General features: G+C 43.1%; 2 protein-coding genes across 5 annotated transcripts in view; one reads left to right on the top strand and one right to left on the bottom strand.

The window, feature by feature from the left end:
* Positions 1-6488, top strand: part of TSEN2 (tRNA splicing endonuclease subunit 2) — a 42588-nt gene extending 36100 nt beyond the window's left edge. For all 3 annotated transcript variants that reach the window (XM_059390355.1, XM_059390357.1, XM_059390356.1), the window contains 4 exons: positions 1176-1212; positions 1751-1862; positions 2969-3058; positions 4037-6488. In XM_059390355.1, the coding sequence (XP_059246338.1) occupies positions 1176-1212; positions 1751-1862; positions 2969-3058; positions 4037-4096 (299 nt within the window). In that variant the 3' untranslated portion in view covers positions 4097-6488. The remainder of the gene's footprint in view (positions 1-1175; positions 1213-1750; positions 1863-2968; positions 3059-4036) is intronic.
* A 5479-nt stretch (positions 6489-11967) lies between these two features.
* MKRN2OS (MKRN2 opposite strand) lies at positions 11968-17032 on the bottom strand. Of its 2 annotated transcripts, none has more exons than XM_059387912.1 (4): positions 16741-17032; positions 13874-13923; positions 13135-13297; positions 11968-12301 (listed from the first exon to the last, which is right to left on the bottom strand). In XM_059387912.1, exons 1-4 carry the CDS (start codon positions 16956-16958, stop codon positions 12169-12171), a joined length of 564 nt encoding a protein of 187 aa, XP_059243895.1. In that variant the 5' UTR covers positions 16959-17032; the 3' UTR covers positions 11968-12168. The 2 variants fall into 2 exon arrangements, with proteins under 2 accessions (XP_059243895.1, XP_059243894.1); XM_059387911.1 differs by having other exon boundaries at positions 11968-12369.
* Positions 17033-18819: the final 1787 nt, after the last annotated feature.

Genomic DNA, 18819 nt, shown 5'->3' on the forward strand with positions numbered 1-18819 from the left:
AATTTTATACCTGTAGTTACATATAAACCCCAGATCTCCGAGGCTTAACAACAGAAGTTAATTTTTCATGTGCAATCTGAAAACTGGTATCTCTGAGTGGTGATGCAGATCAACTCCCAAAGGTGCTTCAGGAGTCTAGCCGCCTTCCTTATGCCTCCGTGGTCTTCACCAGATGGCTTTGAAGGTCATCTTCTAAAAGGACTAAGTACAGGCTTGGTACATGGCAGGGTCTTATGGGCCAGCCTGGCTGCTTGGGAGACTGAAGGACATGATCTAGCCACGTGCCTAGAAAGAGAGGGAATGAGTTTGATAAACAGACTTACCACAGACTTTGTGCCTCTGAAGGGTTCCCTATGCAGTTCAAGATTCTCCAGGTCAGAGTCCTTGCCCCAGGCTCTTGTGGGCACTGGCTTTCGACCTCCACAGATTGACAGAAGGGCAGACTCATCTCCAAATGGCCTGTATGATTACATGACTGTTTTCCCCACCTGACTGAATTTCTTAAAAAGTAGTGATGATTCTTACTCATCTCTAGCACCAAAACTCCAGCCAGCTTGTACCTGGCTGGAGTAGCTCAGACCCTTTGAATTACTTTGATTTGAAATTAATAACAAAATATTGGTCAACATTATATGTACTTCGCATTTTTCTTTTAAGATTTTATTTATTTATTTGACAGACAGAGATCACAAGCAGGCAGAGAGGCAGGCAGAGAGAGAGGAGGAAGCAGGCTCCCGGCTGAGCAGAGACCCCCCGATGCGGGGGTCGATCCCAGGACCCTGGGATCATGACCTGAGCCGAAGACAGAGGCTTTAACCCACTGAGCCACCCAAGCGCCCCTGTACTTCGCATGTTTAACATCATTTCACATTCTCACTCTGGAAGAGTATAAGACAAGAGGCAAGACCAAAATCACTTGTATTTGAATTTGGATTTCATTTGTGAGGTGAGGATGAGATAAAATTGTTAGGATCCTGGCCACAGATTTGCTTTACTAATTGCTTTTTGTTCCAGGGGAAGAAAACAGTTTGGGTTTTAAAAATAGACCACAGGGCATATTGCAGATTACCCATATACAGATAATCGGGTATTTATGTCTCTTTAGAGAAGAGAAAATGCCACTAATAAGATTTTGATTTCAAGTGGTTATACATTTTCTTTCTTTTTCTTTGCAGTGTTGTATCGAAAAGGCCCTCCATTTTACCACGCAAGGTTTGGAGTGATTTTTAAATAAGTTTATCGTTTAAAGGAACAGGAGGAAATTTCTGTCTTCCAGTGTAATTTTCAGTGCCACAGAAACTATTACAGTCGTGTTTCTCTTGACCTATTAGGAATAGATGCTCTAAATCTGTGCCTTATACATTAACATTGTTGTACTATATGTAAAATAATGAATAGGTTATGACAAATGTGTTGTATGTAGTGTTACACTTTTAGTTAATCTATTGCAGTAATTGTTCATCTTAATATCAGTGAGTGTTAATATCTAAACAGTTAAGTGAATTCATGGCTTTCTTATTGGAAGCAACATTTCTGTTCTCTCCTTGTCAGTGTTGAGATGAGCCTGAAAGTTTTTAATGTAAAGCAAACGTTTTCATTAATACTTTTCCCAATAACTTGCAAGGACATTTAGGATTAGATGATGTATGTTTTATTTTCTGTATCTTTGTACTTGGTAGAATAAGCATTATTCATTTAAAGAGGTTGATTTCATGCTGTTTATTTTTATAATGCCTTCTGTGTTTTCCAGTTACTCTGTCATTATTGAGTTGGTCGATGACAATTTTGAGGGCTCTCTTCGCAGACCTTTCAGTTGGAGGTCACTGGCTGCCTTGAGCAGAGTTTCAGTTAATGTCTCCAAGGTAACAACATCAGCTTTCACATTCATGTGTCCCTTAAAATGGTTGGATTTTTTTTTTTATTAAATGTAATAGAATCATAGAAGTCATCTGTAGGAACTTCACACCTGCCAGCGAGAAGGGGCTAGAAGCTGACCTCCTCTCACTTTCCCTGTCATCACCCACTCGTGCTGAGCTCCAAGAATTGAGCTTCAGAATTTCCTGTAGTGATTGATGTAGGTGGGCCTTGCCTTCCTCCCCAGAAGTGCTGTCAGCATATGCTCAACAGTCACTCACACACATTCACAAGGGAGTCAAAACATTGGTAAATTTCTTTTCAGAGCTAGCAGATCTCTTGAAGAGAAAGGAAGGATATTAATATTTATGGCTGAACACTGTACGTGTTTTCTCACCACCGTGTTGTTATCCTCATCGCTAAGGGTGAGGAATCAATCAGAATCAGATCCTGAGCGACAAAGCCAAGATCACACAGCTTATATGCAGAATTGGGATTTAAACCCACAGTCATCCAACTGCCTGGTTGTGTTCTGCTGGATTCTGCAGCCATCAAGATAGGCAGGAAATTTCATCTTACACCAGAACTACTAAGGATGAAAGCTTTGTGTGTTCTCTGTCATCCAAAAGTTTGCTAACTGAACACAGATTGTGAACCCCCTCTGGCTGTGTCCCAGTGCTCTTAGAGGTGCGGTGGCAGGGGAGACCAGAAGGTCCAGCAGAGGCCAGGTGGAAACAATCTTGAGTCCAGGTTAAGTTGCTTATGCATGGCCTATAAAAAGCAACATTGTCTGTTAGAAATAGGGAGTCTATACTGCTTTTAGTACTTTTAGACCCACTTTATGGGACTTGTTGCATATATTTAATATTTTAAATACTGGGTTTATAACCCATATATTTGCTTTATTTGCATTCTCTTGCCATGTCCACAATGACTAAATGGCAGGTCCTTAGTCTAGCCCTCAGGCCCAGTCATGTTCCTAGGAGGTAATTAATGTGCTTTGTAAGTTTCCAAGAGCGCACGATGGGAGGGAATGGAGCCTGCCTGCATTTCCTGCACCGAAATTTATGTTGTTATTGTGTGGAATGTGGACATTTTCTTCATCTCTCAATAGGAACTGATGCTGTGCTATTTGATTAAACCCTCTACCATGACTAACAAAGAGATGGAGTCCCCAGAATGTATGAAACAAATTAAAGTTCAGGTAGGTAAACTCAGAGACAGACTCATGGCATCCCAAAGATTCCATCCATCATATTGTGTCCTCTGGAACATGTGGTCCCAAGAAAAAAAATGAAAACCATCTTTCCTTGGTAACAGGAAGCCCCCGCAGAGGCCCTCTCCCTGCTGAGCCCACTCTCACTCCTCCGTAATTCCTGCTGCCACTTTCTCTGCTGTGTCATTTGGCTTCCGTTATTCCCCACCATCCAGCTGATGCTGCTTTTACAGACGGCCTGGGACCTCCTGGCCAGACCTCCCCCAGGTCTCAGTCCCAGAAACTAAAGTGGTGCTGCTAACTCACTCTCCCACTTGAACTTCTTGTCTGGCTTCTGAGTCTTCTGGCAGGTGTTCTCCGCCACGGCGGCCATCCTGTTACCCAGTATTAGTGACTATTTCTGCCCCTCGCCCTGCCTGTGACTGCTCCCCCACATCTAGCATATTGTCAGTTTTCTTTGTCTCTCACCTTGCACCCTTTCTTGTTCGCACTGCTCTGTCCTGCTGCAGCCTTGCCAGTCAGCCCCAGTGCCCGTGCCTCATCTGAGCAGTTTTCCCTGCTCGCACCCCCTAGGTTAGCTGTTCTTCGTGTGCCAGCCCAGCCCACTGCTCCCTTCTTAGTGCTGGCCTGGATATACCAGCACAGTCTCAGAGCTGGTTCTAATGGTAAAGGCTCGCTTTCATACCGGCACTCCTGTTCCTGCAATGTGCTAATGGAATACCACTGCCAACACAAGTTTAGCTTTTAAAATCTTGGTGTGATTACGGCAGATGGTATTTGCATGGAAGGTGTGTATTGCTACCTTCCCCTTAGCCCCAGGTGTTTCAGTGACAAGGAATGGGAGTGGATATCATCATTCTATAGACGGTTCTTTGTGAAATGTTGCTGTGATCCCACAGGCCTAGCATGTTCTTTCATTTCTGTTCTTGAAATTTTTAGTCACCTTTTTATTTTCATTGGTTACAGGAGGTGATTCTAAGTCGTTGGGTTTCTTCACGAGAGAGGAGTGACCAAGATGAACTTTAATGATTCAACCTCAGAATTCTGCTTTATCAACAAATGCTATTGAGTCTCCTACAGTAAGCCAAGTTCAGTGTGAGGTAGAGTCCTCTTATTATAATCGCCTGATAATTGAAAAGTTTTAAAGGGCATAGCAGTCCCAGCACCAAGAAGCAGTTAGTATTTTACAAGATAAGATTACACAGGGGAGAAAAAAGAGCCCCTTGCTGGCCTCAGATTCTGTCCTTGGGTCAGTAACTGACTCCCGCCTGATTTTGAGCAGCTTGTCTGTGGGCCGGGGTCCTCATCCATTCAGTAAGCAGGTGTGACTAGATGAGTCCCAAGAGGACTCTTCCGGCGGCAGGGAAATTCTGTTACTCTCTGATTTTACTTGAAAATGACAGTAGTTTACATTTATGTGGCATAGAACAGTTTCCCAAACACTCGTACACGTGTGTCTCTTAATACTCACCTCCATGCCATTCCTGAGAGAGTGCCAGAAAGGAGATTTGGGGATTGTAAGGCTCTGTATTCTGTTATGTTAAAGGGAACAAATAATGTGTATCTCACCTTATCTAAGAACCTGAACCAATTACTCAAACGCTTAAAAATCTGTTTAATAACTGTCAAGGATTTTCATGTCATAAAGCCTTTAAAACCTAATCTTTAGCTCTCCACAAACTCACTGATGGACATGCTTGTGTATAGTACACAACAGTATTGTACAGTATTAGAGAAAAATTGCATCATGCTTCAGTGAACTTGTTATAAAATTTTTAAAATGTAGTGAAATAATGTATGGAGTTATATAATGAATGCAGTTAGCATTTGGTAAAACACAATAAACCAAGCCTTTTTCAGATTGCTTGCGTACCATTGAAGGTTTGCAGGGTGGCGGCGGGGGTGGAGGGGCAGACGAGCAGGGGAGAGGACAGTATTGGTGTGAGGGAAACAAATGTCAGATTCGTCCATTGTCCAAATTCAAGACACTGGCAGACAGTCTTCTTCTTGGCACTTAATATCCCAGAAGTGGATGGTATGAGCTGGAAGCTGAGAGATGACTGAGATGGGAATCTGTGTGCATTCCTCGGCCGGCAGCCTGAGATGCTGCTTGTAGCTGTGTGTGTTAACACGGTGCTTCTGTTCACAGCAGGATCCTGCTCCCTCACCCGAGAATCATTGTATCTGTATGGCCTCCGTTTTAAAGATTTGGCATTCAAATGAAGGAGGTTGTCCACTTTTTCCCCTACCTCAGACCAATAATGATCATCACTTTGAAAGAGTCTCTTAGTAGTAAGTCCTTGCTCTTCATTAGTGATGCTAATACTTCAATATTTTTACTACCCGCTTTGCTTTCTCTAAGCTCCTTAGCAAAGTCAAAGACTTGGCTTTGAAGCAGCAGCCTCTCAAAACCCTGATGGTCAGCAAAATTTCTGGAGCCATTTTTTTCCCTATTTCATCTGTCATTGGTGGTGATGTTTCTCTCCAAGCCTGATCAGTGTATCATGTGCCTTTTTGGTAAAAACTCTACCATGAATCCTTCATCAAAATCTTGTCCTGTGAGCACTCCACGTCATGTATCTTATCATCAGCTAATGTGTCTTCAAGGTTGTGGGGACCTCCTTCATGTAACGGCCACATTAAAGATGCAGAAAAGCCACAAGACTACACAGGTATTATTTCTAACTGAAGGCTCTAGAAGAATGTTCAAAAGCATCATCTTTAGACCAGCCTCTTAGAAAAGATTTTCCTTCTTCAGGTCCACAGTGTGAATGTCATGTAGCAGCCCGTGCGCTCTTCAGCATTACCCAGGAGCCCTGGGGTTCTGGAATGATGTACCACAAAGGTTTTGGTTTACATGAGCCTCACAGTTACCAGCCAAAAGAGTAGGATTAGCTTATCTGTAGATGCATTATGTCCTGGAACTTTTTTCTCACCTTCTGAAATAAATGTAACAGATGGCGTGTGTTTTCTTTTTAAAAAGCTCAGGTTGAGCAAGATTGGAAATTTGTTCTGTGATAAAACCACCTTCAGGCATGACTGTGGTTCACTGGGGGAGATGCTGCTGCCTCACTGAAAACGGAAGTTGCTTCACCTGCTCTCTTCAAAGTGTGTTTATGTGGCTCTTAAATCATGAACCTTCCAGGCTTGCTTCAAAACGAATTCTTCACCAAATCCTCCCTCTGCTCCAGCACTTTCCAGCCCTCCCAAGGCATCTAAGCTGCCCATTGTAGCAACATGTGCTTAGGGGCATCGCGCTGACCAGTTGTGCACCCTCCATACAAGGATTTCACTGGCTTTATAAAAGTAGCATGCCACACTCAAGAGCACCATCAAACTTTGTGGAACCAACACTTTTTCCAAGTTCTGTTTTGTCACCCAGTGCAAAAAACCATACGCAAATAAAGGGGGAACACGTGTTTGGCCAGGATTCTTTTATATGATCACCTTTCTCAATATATTATCATTTTTTTTTTCTTCTAAGGGGATTTCCTAGGCCTTTAAAACTCACCTACTTTCTTTTCTTTTCTTTTTTTTTTTTAAGATTTCTATTTATTTATTTGACAGCACAACCGAGGGGAGTGGGAGAGGGAGAAGCAGGCTCTCCACTGAACAGAGAGCCCAATATGGGACTCGATCCCAAGACCCTGGGATCATGACCCGAGCCAAAGGCAGACACTTAACACTTAACCAGCTGAGTCACCCAGGTACCCAAAACACTTACTTTCTTCATGAGCTTTTCCATTTCCATAAGAGACATTTTTACTCAATAAAGCGGGGGAAATGATGTGACCATACGCCACCATCCAAATAGCACAGGCATTGGATGGTTAGCTAAGACTAGCACAGGCTATGTGCTTCAGGCACTAGTTGAGTGATTTTTCTGCAGACTCAGACTCATTTTGGGGTCGGTGGGTGGGGGTAGCCAATATGGAATACCTTTTTTTTTTGAAAAATTATTATAGCAAAAAATATATATTATTATAGCAAATAAATAGTGGAGGTTAAGATGGGGCAGACACCTGTGTTCATGCTTCTCCCACAACAGACTTTTGAGTTTCTGCCCTAGGACGAAGGTTTTGCGTCTCAGAGATGTGACCACCACACGCCACTGCCACCAAGTGCAAGTGGAGGACTTGACCCGAGAGCTCTCGGTCCTGGGTTTAGTGCCTTTACAAGATCTCCACAGCAGAAGTGACACCGGCTTAGAAAAACATGTGAAATCAGAAATACAGCACAGATGACTTTCAGTTGCTTCCAGGCATGCGGTGGGGGGTTGAGGGTGGACAGGAAGCACTCTTGTAAGAACCACCATACCTACCATCTGTTAAAGCAGTTATTTGAGTAGTTGATTATTTTACGATGATTCTCTTAGCTTCCATTTTAGAGGCTGACATTTTCTGACCTCATTCCCAAACCGAAGTGAAATAGTAAAGTCTGTGGCTCTGCTGGCCTAAGTTCTCCTGTAAGGAGATTGAGTTCTAGAAGGTGGTTAGTTGATAACATTACGCTTGGCAGGGATTAAACCAGCATGAATGGGGCATAGTTTTAGGCAGGTTTACCAGGGTGGGGTTAGTTAAGTTTCTCTTCCTTTTTGAACATAGTCTGCAAGTCTGAAAAGTCACTGTTATTTACAGAATAAAATTTTGTCCTTTTCCCCCCTTATTGTTAAGGCATTTTTGTTGTTTTTTAAGTTACTATTTACTTAAATGTGATTTTTAACTTAGTTTTCTCTTTGTCGGGGAGTACATGGGTTAAAAAGAAATGAGGTGTCTTCTCACATTCACCTTCCATTTATGATTGTACTAACAGAGTTGAGTTTTTAAAAATCTGATTACAGACTCCAATAATTAAACCATGAATGTTAACTTCCTTAAAACTACCTGAGGTCATTTCTAAAATTGAGAGATACCCCTCAATTTGGGTGCCTCAGTCCGTTAAGCTGCCAGCTTTTCAGTTCAGGTTGTGATCTCATGGGTCGTGGGGTCCAGCCCCGTGTCAGACTCTGCACTCAGCAGGGAGTCTGCTTGAGTTTCCCTCTACCCCTCTCCCCACTCTTGCTATCACTGTGTGTCTCTCTCTAAAATAAATAAATCTTCAAGAAATAAAAGTAAACCCCTCGATTTATCTCAAATCTTTGTTTTCTTGTATCTAAGCTGAAAAAACTTAGTCTGCTATTTTGTGAAATCCAGGGATGCCTTAAGAATACATAAGATGAAAACACATCTGAAACTCTTAAACTTAGAGGTATTTTTTTTTCACTATTTTTTTAAGTGAAAGGTTGCAAGAATTTGATTTTTTTTAGAATCTTTACGTCTTCAGAAATAATATTATGCAGGTAGAAATTCTTCCTCCTAACTTTTATTATTTTTTTAAGAGTTATTTATTTATTTAAGAGAGGGTGGTGGGGGTGGTTGAGAGAGAATCTCAAACTCCATGCTGAGTACAGAGCCCGACATGGGGCTCGATCCCACAATTCTGAGGTCATGACCTGAGCCAAAATCAAGAGTCCGATTGCTTAACTGACTGAGCCAGGTGCCCCTCTTCTTCCCAACTTTTAAATGGCCCATTCTGATAAACTGGAATCAGAAAAACCTGGGTCTAAATTCCATGTCTACATTAGGGAAACAGTGGTGACCTTGAAAGCCTTGCCTCTGAACCTTAGTCTGCTCACCTGTGAAACAGGGATAATTATCTGCTGAGCGTGTTTTGCAAACTAGATGAAATGACCAGTGAAAGGGTCTGGCACGTCTCGGGTATACTTTTTTCTCTTTCAGAGGAACCGAAAATGTAAGCTCGGCCATAATTGTTTTCTCTAGGAGATGTGTAGCCAATTTTTATGCCATGGTAGGTGACGTAAAGTAGTTTGAGGGAAAGTAGTGAAGATAGCTCTGGAGATGGCAAGAGTGGTAGTAAGCATCTCCTGCACCAAGGAAGCCAGACACAGCTATTGTGTGAATGTGGTTTTTGTTTAAATACTGTTTATTGGGTTTTCCTGGTGGTAGGAGTAATTCATCAATGCTCCAAAGGCTTTGGGAAGATGCCTTTGGGTGGATCAGTTTAGACTTTCAGATGAGGAACACTGAGGCCAACTTTATGACATTGCTGTGAAAAGGAGCCCAGCAATTGGCCACTGCGGCCATTGCGTGGCGTTGGTGGGGACTAGGTGTGTGCCACAGGGCAGCACGTGCTGAGATGCAGAGGCACGTTGTTGGGAGTGCCAGCTAGAACTCCTCTGGGAAGCTGAGTTGGTGCCGATGCTGAATTGCCTTGTACTTCTGTTAGCATTTAACTGTTATGATAAAAGAAACTTAATGGAAGGAGCCTCAGGTAATAATTCTGCAAAACTAAGCAACATTGCCATCTATTGGTGTTATTTCAATGCTGAATTTCCTTTGTTAGGGGTAAAGCTTATAGGGTCGTGCTCTGATTTGTATGAGAGGGAATTTGTGACCTCCTGAAGTGAAAAAAGAAATAGGGTGACTACTGCTATGGTCACCCCCAGGTTGGAGAGCAGCCCCTAAAACAGGCGTTGGGGACCCTGAAAGCTTTGTTTGAAAATCAAGTGAAGCATAAGGGAAAGCATGAACTTGGTATTTCTAGCATTAACCATTCTTATTTTATCTGAATTGTTTTGTGACATTTATTTCCTTTCCATATTTGAATGTCAAAGCAAAACCTTTATTTTCTCCTTTATCTTCTCTAATGATGGCAAATCTGTGACCCAGTTGCCACAAATCCCAGATACCATTGGCTGTTTTCAGATTGCCGGGTGACCCAGGGAGTTAAGTGCACAGCCTTTGCAGTCATACCTAGGTCTGATCTCTGGTTTTCCCACCATGTGACTTTGGGCAAGTCATTTCTTCAGTTTCCCACCTCACAAGATGGTCTTAAGGATCAAAAGGGAAGAAAGAGGAAAAAATTTACTCAGGTGTGGAATCCTTAATGATACCCATTAAGTGCAGCTGCTCTGATTATCAATAATTGGGAAACAGCTAGACCGGGGAAGTAGAGCCCTAAAACAGTATGCTAAGAGAATAGGGACAAATTGGAATATTTCCCAAACTCAACACTTTTTTCATCTTTACCCAGTTGAAGTCTTTATGACTTCTTGAATGCCACAGAATAGTAAGCATGATTCTGTTTAAAGTGGCATCATATTCTGAGTGGGAGGTTTTGTTTTTCTTAAAAGTACCTGAACCTATAGATGGAAGTGATGTACTATGCCTTTTTTCCCCCACTGAAGTTACCAAGTGCTGAAACTTTACCCAAATGCCTCTTTGGAAACAGGCCTTAAAGATCTGTAGCAAGTCTTCTAAATATCTTTATTATGAGTAAATTATTGGTTCTGTGAAGATGGATTTGGTTTTTAGAAAGTAGACCTCTTTATTTGGTGCCGTAGCTGGGGAAATTAGCCGTGGTGGTAAATCACATTTGGTCAAAAACAAACAATTCTGGAAGCAGTTTCCAGAGAGGAACAATGAAATGTTTTCTCCTTGGCTATTTAAAGTTCAATAATCATTTGGGTGTAGGAATTCTTTTTTTTTTTTTTTAAGATTATTTATTTATCCATTTGACAGACAGAGATCACAAGGAGGCAGAGAAGCAGGCAGAGAGAAGGGGAAGCAGGCTCCCTGCCGAGCAGAGAGCCTGATGCGGAGCTAGATCCCAGGACCCTGAGATCATGACCCAAGCTGAAGGCAGAGGCCTCAACCCACTGAACCACCCAGGCGCCCTGGGTATATGAATTCTGATGTGGTTGTTAAAAAATCACCTCACTTCTTTATAATTCCTCATCCCAGTTATCCCCTTCTTCCCCCTAAAGGTATTAAAGAAAGAAGTTGACCTTTCATTGTGTTCTTCCTAAATTCTGTACTTATTTATTTATTTTTAAGATTTCATTTATTTATTTGACAGTAAGAGATGGAACACAAGCTGGGGAAGCGGAAGAGGGAGAAGCAGGCTTCCTGCTGAGCCGGGAGCTCGATGCAGGGCTCAATCCCAGAATTCCAGGATCACGACTGAGCCAAAGGCAGATGCTTAACAACTGAGCCACACAGGTGCCCCCTGAATTCCATACGTAAAGTAGACAGAGGAGGGGCACCTGGCTGGCTCAGTCAGAAGCACACGCAACTCTTGATCTCAGGGTTGTGAGTTCAAGCCCCATGTTGGTGTAGAGATGACTTCAAATAAATAAAGTCTAAAATATAAATAAACACAGTAGACAGGGGATGTACTTGCCTTGGTCAGCTTAACACCCCAATCTCCTCATGTCAGGTCAAGTAATATGAGAGAGAAACAGACTGACTGAGTGAGTTGCCATCCACTTTGCATATAGTCTCATAAAGACTCATTGAGAAGTGGAGCCCATTTCCTAACTTAGATTCAGAAACCCTTACTTGATTGTTTTCCTGCTCTCTCTCTTTCACTATTACTGTCAAAGGGTTACCATGCACTTTTTGAATAAAAACAGGAGAATTTATTTAATAAATTATGTCTCACTCACCTTTCTACAAATCCCCACTTTCTGGGTTCACATGGAAAAATGAATTTGTTCAGCTTTAATTAAAAAAATAGCTTTTGTTGTCCTGTGAATAAAAGATGCTGCCACTTTATGCTGTAACATGGAACCTCAGTTTAAATATAGAACAATTATGAGAATAATTTACTTGTAATGAGGGGTGCCTGGGGGGCTCAGTCAGTTAGGTGTCTGCCTTTGGCTCAGGTTGTGACCCCAGAGTCCTGGGATCGAGTCCCATCGAGCTCCCTGCTCAGTAGGAAGTCTGCTTCTCCCTCTCCCACTCCCCCTGCTTGTGTTCCCTCTCTCCCTGTGTCTCTCTCTGTCAAATAAATTTTTTTTAAAAAAATTTACTTGTATTGCATACAATTTTTAAAACTCTAGCAAAACATAGCAATTTTTATTAATTTCATAAACACAATGCAGTAAGTAGAAATGTGCTACAAAGAAAGCCATAAAACCTTGTTATTAACCACAGTTGAACACATGTAGAAATCCCTCAAACCGTCTAACGGTGCTGTCCCTCTGCCCTTAGCACAATCAGCACGAGCCGCTCCCCTCCGGAGGACTTGTCTCCTCATCAGGATGGTCGGTCACATAGAAGCCATACTCCTCTATCGCCCGGTAGAGTGTGATGTACTTGGAGGCCTTCTTTGTCCTTGGGACCACATACTTCTCTGTGAACTCTTCTTTGTCCAGTTGCTCCTTGCCTTCTGTGGTCAGAATACAGTTAATGAATGTGAGGGTGTAACTGTAGCAGTTGTGACGGTCTTCTTCATACCTTAGAAAACAAGGACGGTGAGAAGAGAAGGCTGAGGTTTCAAAGTGGCTCAGACACAGGCCGTGAAGCCGCCAAGGGACTTGCAGCATTGAAATTGGGCCCTCCGCACACTGGGTCTGCTGGTCCCCTGGGCAACTGAGCTCCCAGAGTGTAGATCTGAAGGATGCTTGGCCGCTCGGGCTATTTCTGCTTGCAACTTCAGCAAGATAGGCATGGACGTGCCTAGATGGTCAAAGTGCTGACTTGAGTTGCACAGGAACTTGGGGAACTGACATTTTAGAAATAGAGTTCCATTTCTAAGTTTTAGGGTATCCCAGCATCTACACTTATTTTAAGGGAAGCCTCAAACCAATTAGGTCCACAAGTATGCTACATGCCTAAAGTATTGAGGGAGCAAGAAATTGAGAAATTTCAAATTGCTAAATCAAAAAAAGGGCTGCTAGGTACGTTTTAAACATTTAAAAAAAATTTTTAAGGGACTATAATGTGGCTTTTGCTGTACATATTAAATGTTAAGTATGTAAAAATTCTAATCAAATAATGGGAGTACTGTGTTGTAGTCCTTTCGGTTCTTAAGATACAGTGATTCTGTTATGTAAAGGTGGGCTGGCTCACCCCTGCAGAAAATCCAAGGTCATTCGACCCCTGCTTATGCTATGTTACAGGCACTACTATCTCCGTACAGGCTCAACACGAACCAAACACAGCTTAGGAGTCCTCTACGCTGGGGTCACAACTGCATGGGGAATCTCCAGGGAACCATACCTCTGGGGCAGCCAGGCCCCCGTGCTGGAGAAGTCTTCCAGGTACTTGTCCCACTGGTCCATCAGTCCATACATGCCAGGCTGCAGTAGCGGGATGCTGACACTCTCCTCCCACCCTGCTCCATCTCGCCGGACGCCGTGTGTGGTATAGTTATACACTACTCCTGCAACCGGAAATAGGGTCACGTGGGGGCTTAAGGGAACACACGCCTCTGTGAGGGGTGGTTGGAAGACTGTCACAGCCACCATGGTCACTTTACAAAGAGGTTAACCAGATTGTACTTTCTGATGGCTGTCAGAGAGCAGGAGACCATGAGAGGCTCTAGAATCTGCCTCCCCACCCCCATGGTCAAGCTGGGGAGGCAGCCACCCCCCGAACAGAGCTGGAGCCTTCCCTAGAGCCAGGGAGCATTGGGGCTGTTGGAGCCTCTGCCTCTCCTGCCCTCAGCACCTCATTTCTTTCAGGGAAACCCAGTTCTTTCTCCACCCCCTCTCCTCCTTCCGCAAAGTTGCCACAGCAAATGGAGACAATCATAGGGCCAGGATAATCATCTCCATATTCTTGTTGAAGTTTTCTATGTATCAGAGTTTCTCTCTGGTTTCCTTAAATCAGCACTGACTTTCCGCTGAGACAATGGGTCATACCTTTGATGGCTCATGTGGGTAAATCTGAGTCCAAACACCCAGTCCTGGGTTTCTGTTCACCTGTCAGTTTCTCCTGCCTTGAGCAGGGCACTCACCATTTGTGTTAGTTATTCCGACGTGAAGATCAGACCTTCCATCGTACTCCCTGAAAGAAACAGAAAGAGTCGGTATTTACAGTAGGAGACTGATCTTGGCTGGTGCCAGAACTGGGCATGAGTGATCAGGGGAGAGGAAGCGCTGTTTCAAAACTGGTTGAGCCAAGAGTACATTTGAGGTAGAAAATATGCCCTGGCCCCCATGGGTTTTTTTTAACCACCCCCCACCCCATTATTATTACTAAAGCTCTGCCACCACCACACACGCACTAAAGTGTGTGGAAAGCGAGCCCTGCTGGGGCGTGAAGTCAGCTTAGCTCTTGGCTCCCCAACAGAGGGGCACACCTGCAGGTCAGTTGTTGAAGGAGCTCCTCATTCTTTCCACATTGGAGGAGAAGTTACAGCCTGTTCCTCAGGCTGAGCAGGGAAAGGGTCCTGAGTGCATCTCCGTGGACCTCTACCTTCAAAACTGAAATAGCTTGTCTTTTGGTCTTTGTAGCCCACAGCCATGCTCGCTTTTCCTGGACAGCCCTTGCTTCCTGAAATTGCTCTTGACCTGAGACTGTCCATTAAATCTCTGACTCCATGATTTAACCTTCATATACAATCCCAGGCCATCACTTACTAGCCTTAGGACATTAGAAAGCTACTTTCTCTGATCTCAGATTCCTCATTTGTAAAATGGGAATACCATAAACCTCCAGCAATCTCGTAAGAATAAAATGCCTGCCAAGTACTGGCCACATACAGATGTTGAATAAATCAGAGGTCATAGTTAAATGATAAAGCTCCTTCATGAGACAGCAGGTTCCCAATGGAAGCAAGCAGTCCCAGGCTTTAAGATGATCAAGAACACAAATAGTGGCCCCACTTTCAGAGTGATCCCCCAGGTCACCTTGTTGCAGCCACTCTGTTTTGAGACCCCATGGGTTCAGAGGCCGAGAATGAACCCAGCGTTTCACCGCACTCTGTTTCCTGCTGAAATCCCAGCTATTCCTTCCTTCCTCCTGTCCCTTAGTGGCCAGGGAGCTTTGTGTAGTCCACAACCTGCACAACCATATGTGACAGCCCTGAGAGTTTGATGAGAACCTCAGTGATTCCTTTGGGTTATTGCAGGTTCTCTTTCACAAAGTAGGTGAAATCGTCTCAAGGTGAACTGTGGGAGTCAGTCCTGAGGTTTTGGAAGTTGGCTGAAAGGGAAAGGAACAATTTGGAAGTGGGCCTTAGAGGGTCTGGTGGTAAAGGTACTAAGGTTTCTGCTAAACCTAAGTATTAGTATTGCTACCACATCATAGAATAAATTAATGCTTCCTAAGGGCCAACCTAAAAGTCTGTCATGTTCTAGAGAGCGGCTATGGCTCCTTCACTGTGACATCCCTAGCTGCTCAGTAAGGATTTGTTGAATGAACCAATGTTATGGTATTTAAATTCTGAAGTTTAATCACTTCATTCAAAAGCTTTTGGAATCCAGCCAGTTAATACTCCAGGTTAGCACAAATGAGGGGATCTTATGAAACATTTTGGGCTTCATGATTCAGATAGGGAAAACGAAAGTTCTGCCAGTTGTATTCTGAACTGAGTATAAGAATAGGATGGAAAGGAGTACGTTGGTTCAACAGAGCCTGGGTCAGGTTTATCTGCCTTATCACTGAACCTCACCACCCTGCAGGGTCGGCAGGCCCGTCCATTTGTAGATGAGGAACAGAGACTGGAGCGTCTGGAGCTGGTCTGAACGGGAATAGGAACTGGGGGCTTCGTGGCAACACAGTCTGTGCTATTCTCTCTGCACCCGGCAGCCTTCCAGAGGCATGAGTGCAGCATTCTGCACACTTTGGTTCATTTCATCCACATAAAGACAGGAAGGAAACCAATTAAGGAAGTTAGTAAGCAGGGCAATGACTAGACCACTCCAACTGTCTTGTCCCAAACCAGCGCTGCCAAAGGCACATGGGGGTTGGGAGGGTGGATTTCAAGGAGGCATTAGGTCATAGTGATGTTCGTGACCATGGTCATTCCATAGTGTCCCTGCTCTCACACCTGGTTTATCTTGGGCCACTTCTAATTCCATTTGTAAACTCCACAGGGACACTAAGGAGGCACAGTCCTTTTGATTTCTGAAATCTTTCTTAGTCAGGTGGTATCCACAACTGAGGCAGACCACCTCTGGTCTTCAGTTTAATTCATCTCTATGCAGAATAGTCTGTACATGGCTTTTCTTCAGGCTTTGTACATTGTTCTTTTGGTCACAGAAATTACAGACTAACTTGCAGTAAAGAAATTATTTTGATTAGAGTAGCCAGTTACCCTCTTAGCACAAAATCTATGACCCAAAAAAGTGCCAAGCTATCAATTTTCCTCTCTTAAGAGTGTATCAGCAGTTTTGATCTTCTCTTATTCTTCATATAGTCTTTGCACTTACCAATCTAGGAAAGTACACACACCATCTATCTTTATGAAGTGAATAGACCTAAATTTTAGGATTTAATGCTGAAACACTGGCAAGATTATCCACCAAACCTCACACCATATAGTACCTGTTAGAAAAAGAAAGTTCTGGGGGCACCTGGGTAGCTTGATTGGTTAAGTGTCCAACTCTTGCTTTAGGCTCAGGTCATGATCTCAGTCTCATGGCATCCCAAAGCCCCCCACCCCCACCCCTGCAGCAGGCTCTGTGCTCACCACTCAGCAGGGCATCTGCTGGAAATTCTCTCTTCCTTTTCTTCTCCCTCTGCCCTTCCACCCTTCCCCTCCACCCCCACGGGAACTCTCTCTCTCAAATAAATCTTTAAAGAAAAAGTTTTAGTGACTACAACACAGAAGGAGAAGTTTACAGAATCACTTAATATAACACTCAAAAAGCACTGTACCTAAGAAACGTCCCTTGAGTTGGTCTGAGGAGGAATGAACATTTTTCCTGATGCCCGTTGGTAAACGGATTGGAGATGCTAATAGGTGCTTCCTCCAGCTTCCTCGAGCCTATCACCTGCTGGCAGAGGGGGCAGCGTTGGGGAACACTGAAGCTATAGATGTATTTCTTACAGTGGTTGAATTTAATTAAAGCCTTTCCGGCCTCAGTACGCTGCATGGCTTTCCTGTCCTGGGCAACCGGGTGCCGTTTCCCAAGACTTCCTTTTCCTCATTACCTGGCTAGCAAATGTAAGCCTCCTGAGTAACCTGAACAACAGTGATGTCATCCTGATTGACAGCGCAAGTAGGATTAACCAGTAACCAGACCTCCCTGGAAACTGGTGTCTTAAAGAGCTAGTTTTCATTTGTGCTCACTTACAGTTTCTTTCCAGCCTTGTCAACATGCAGCTCCTACTTATCCTTTAAAGCCCTACTTTTCTGTGAAACCTTCCTTCACTTCCTTGAGCATTCCCTTGCACTGGTACAATCGGATTCATGTTTCTCCTGCAGTTCTGATATTTGATTAGCCATTAGTCTGTGAGCTTCTTGCAGTTAAGGGCCCCCATTTATTTCTGTGTTCCTAGAATAGGTTATGTTGTTTTGTTGTTGGATAAATATAGCCTTGGAGGCTATTTTCTTTTGATGTTTTATATCATAGAAGTAATCTTGCTCATAAAAAATTAACAGCAGTTAGAAATAAGGATAGTGGTTGCCCTAGGTGGGGGTGAGAGGGATACTGTCTAGGAGACGGCAGGAGGGAGTTTCTGTGGCCTGCGGCTGCTCTGATTCATTATCAAGGGACTGGTTGTACTGAGTATTCAGTTTGTGAAAATTCATCAAGCTAAACATTTTACTACATGCACTGGATGATTCTTTAATTTTAAAATAATTTTGAGAAACTGCAAAATAAGGTAAGAAAAAAAGGTAATGTCCCCTGTTCCTCCATAACATTCTTCCACTCATCAAATCCTGTTCCCTGAGAAAACTATAGTAAGGTAAATGAGTATTTCCACATAATTTTTTAAATGCCAGTGTTGTGATAACAGCACCCTGTTTTGAAATGTGTGTATTTCTCTCATCTCAGAAATTTATCTACAAAATTAGGACTATAGGTCCAGCTCATCCTTTTAGATGACTGCATAGGAATCCATAGTTTGGTTGCACCACACTTTCGTTTTTTAAACTAATGTCTGCACCATTACTTTTTTTTAAAGTAATGTCTGTACCCAACATGGGGCTTAAACTCACAACCCTGAGATCAAGAGTTACATGTTCCATTGACTGAGCCAGTCAGGCAGCCCTTCACCATACTTTATTTAGCCCTTCACCATCCTTATCGATGCCTATAGTTCCAGAGAAAAGCAGTGGTAAAGGAAGACCTGTGGGTATCATGGTGGGCATAGTTGCTTGGGAAAAGTGTTTCACAGCATGCATTTAAATAAATTACAGTATGCTGAAATGCAGAAAAGTGCATATTAAGTATTAATCATATGAAAATGATCATCAGACTCACAGAACTAGAAAAAACCTTAGAAATCCTTTCAACCATCTTCTCTTGTTACAGCGAGGGCAGACAGGCTATAGCTAGATGGCCAGCTCAGATGACTGAGGTCTGAGCTTGTTCATTATTAATACAAACCAGGTAACTGTTGTTTGATGGTTTGAGTGGCCCAAGTTATTTTCTTTCTTTCTTTTTTTTTTTTTTTTTTAGTTTTTAAATTTTTTTTAAAAAGATTTTATTTATTCACCCAAGAGCAAGAAAGAGAAAGAGACAGTGAGAAAGAGCACCAGCAGGGAGTAGAGGGAGAAGCAGGCTCCCCACTGAGAAGGACCCTGGGATTATGACCTGAGCCAAAGGCAGATGCTTAAATGACTGAGCCACCTAGGTGCCCCCCAAGTTATTTTCAACTGAGAATATATTCATCTTCATGACACCAATACCAAGAGGAATTTTTAATCTTATAAAAAGGAATGGAGGCATCATGCCTTGATAAAGGTTTTTAGTGCACTAGCATTCTCCTTTTCAAAAAATACAGGCA

Source organism: Mustela nigripes, chromosome 2, assembly GCF_022355385.1.
Source record: "Mustela nigripes isolate SB6536 chromosome 2, MUSNIG.SB6536, whole genome shotgun sequence".
Lineage (NCBI taxonomy): Eukaryota > Metazoa > Chordata > Mammalia > Carnivora > Mustelidae > Mustela > Mustela nigripes.

Excerpts from the sequence above, each read along its gene's own strand:
- MKRN2OS (XM_059387911.1), bottom strand. The coding sequence starts at position 16,958 with ATGCAGCGTACTGAGGCCGGAAAGGCTTTAATTAAATTCAACCACTGT. Across the intron at positions 13,924-16,740 it reads ACTCAAGGGACGTTTCTTAG|GGAGTACGATGGAAGGTCTG; the intron begins GTACAGTGCTTT and ends TGTTTCTTTCAG. Across the intron at positions 13,298-13,873 it reads CGGAATAACTAACACAAATG|GAGTAGTGTATAACTATACC; the intron begins GTGAGTGCCCTG and ends TTCCGGTTGCAG.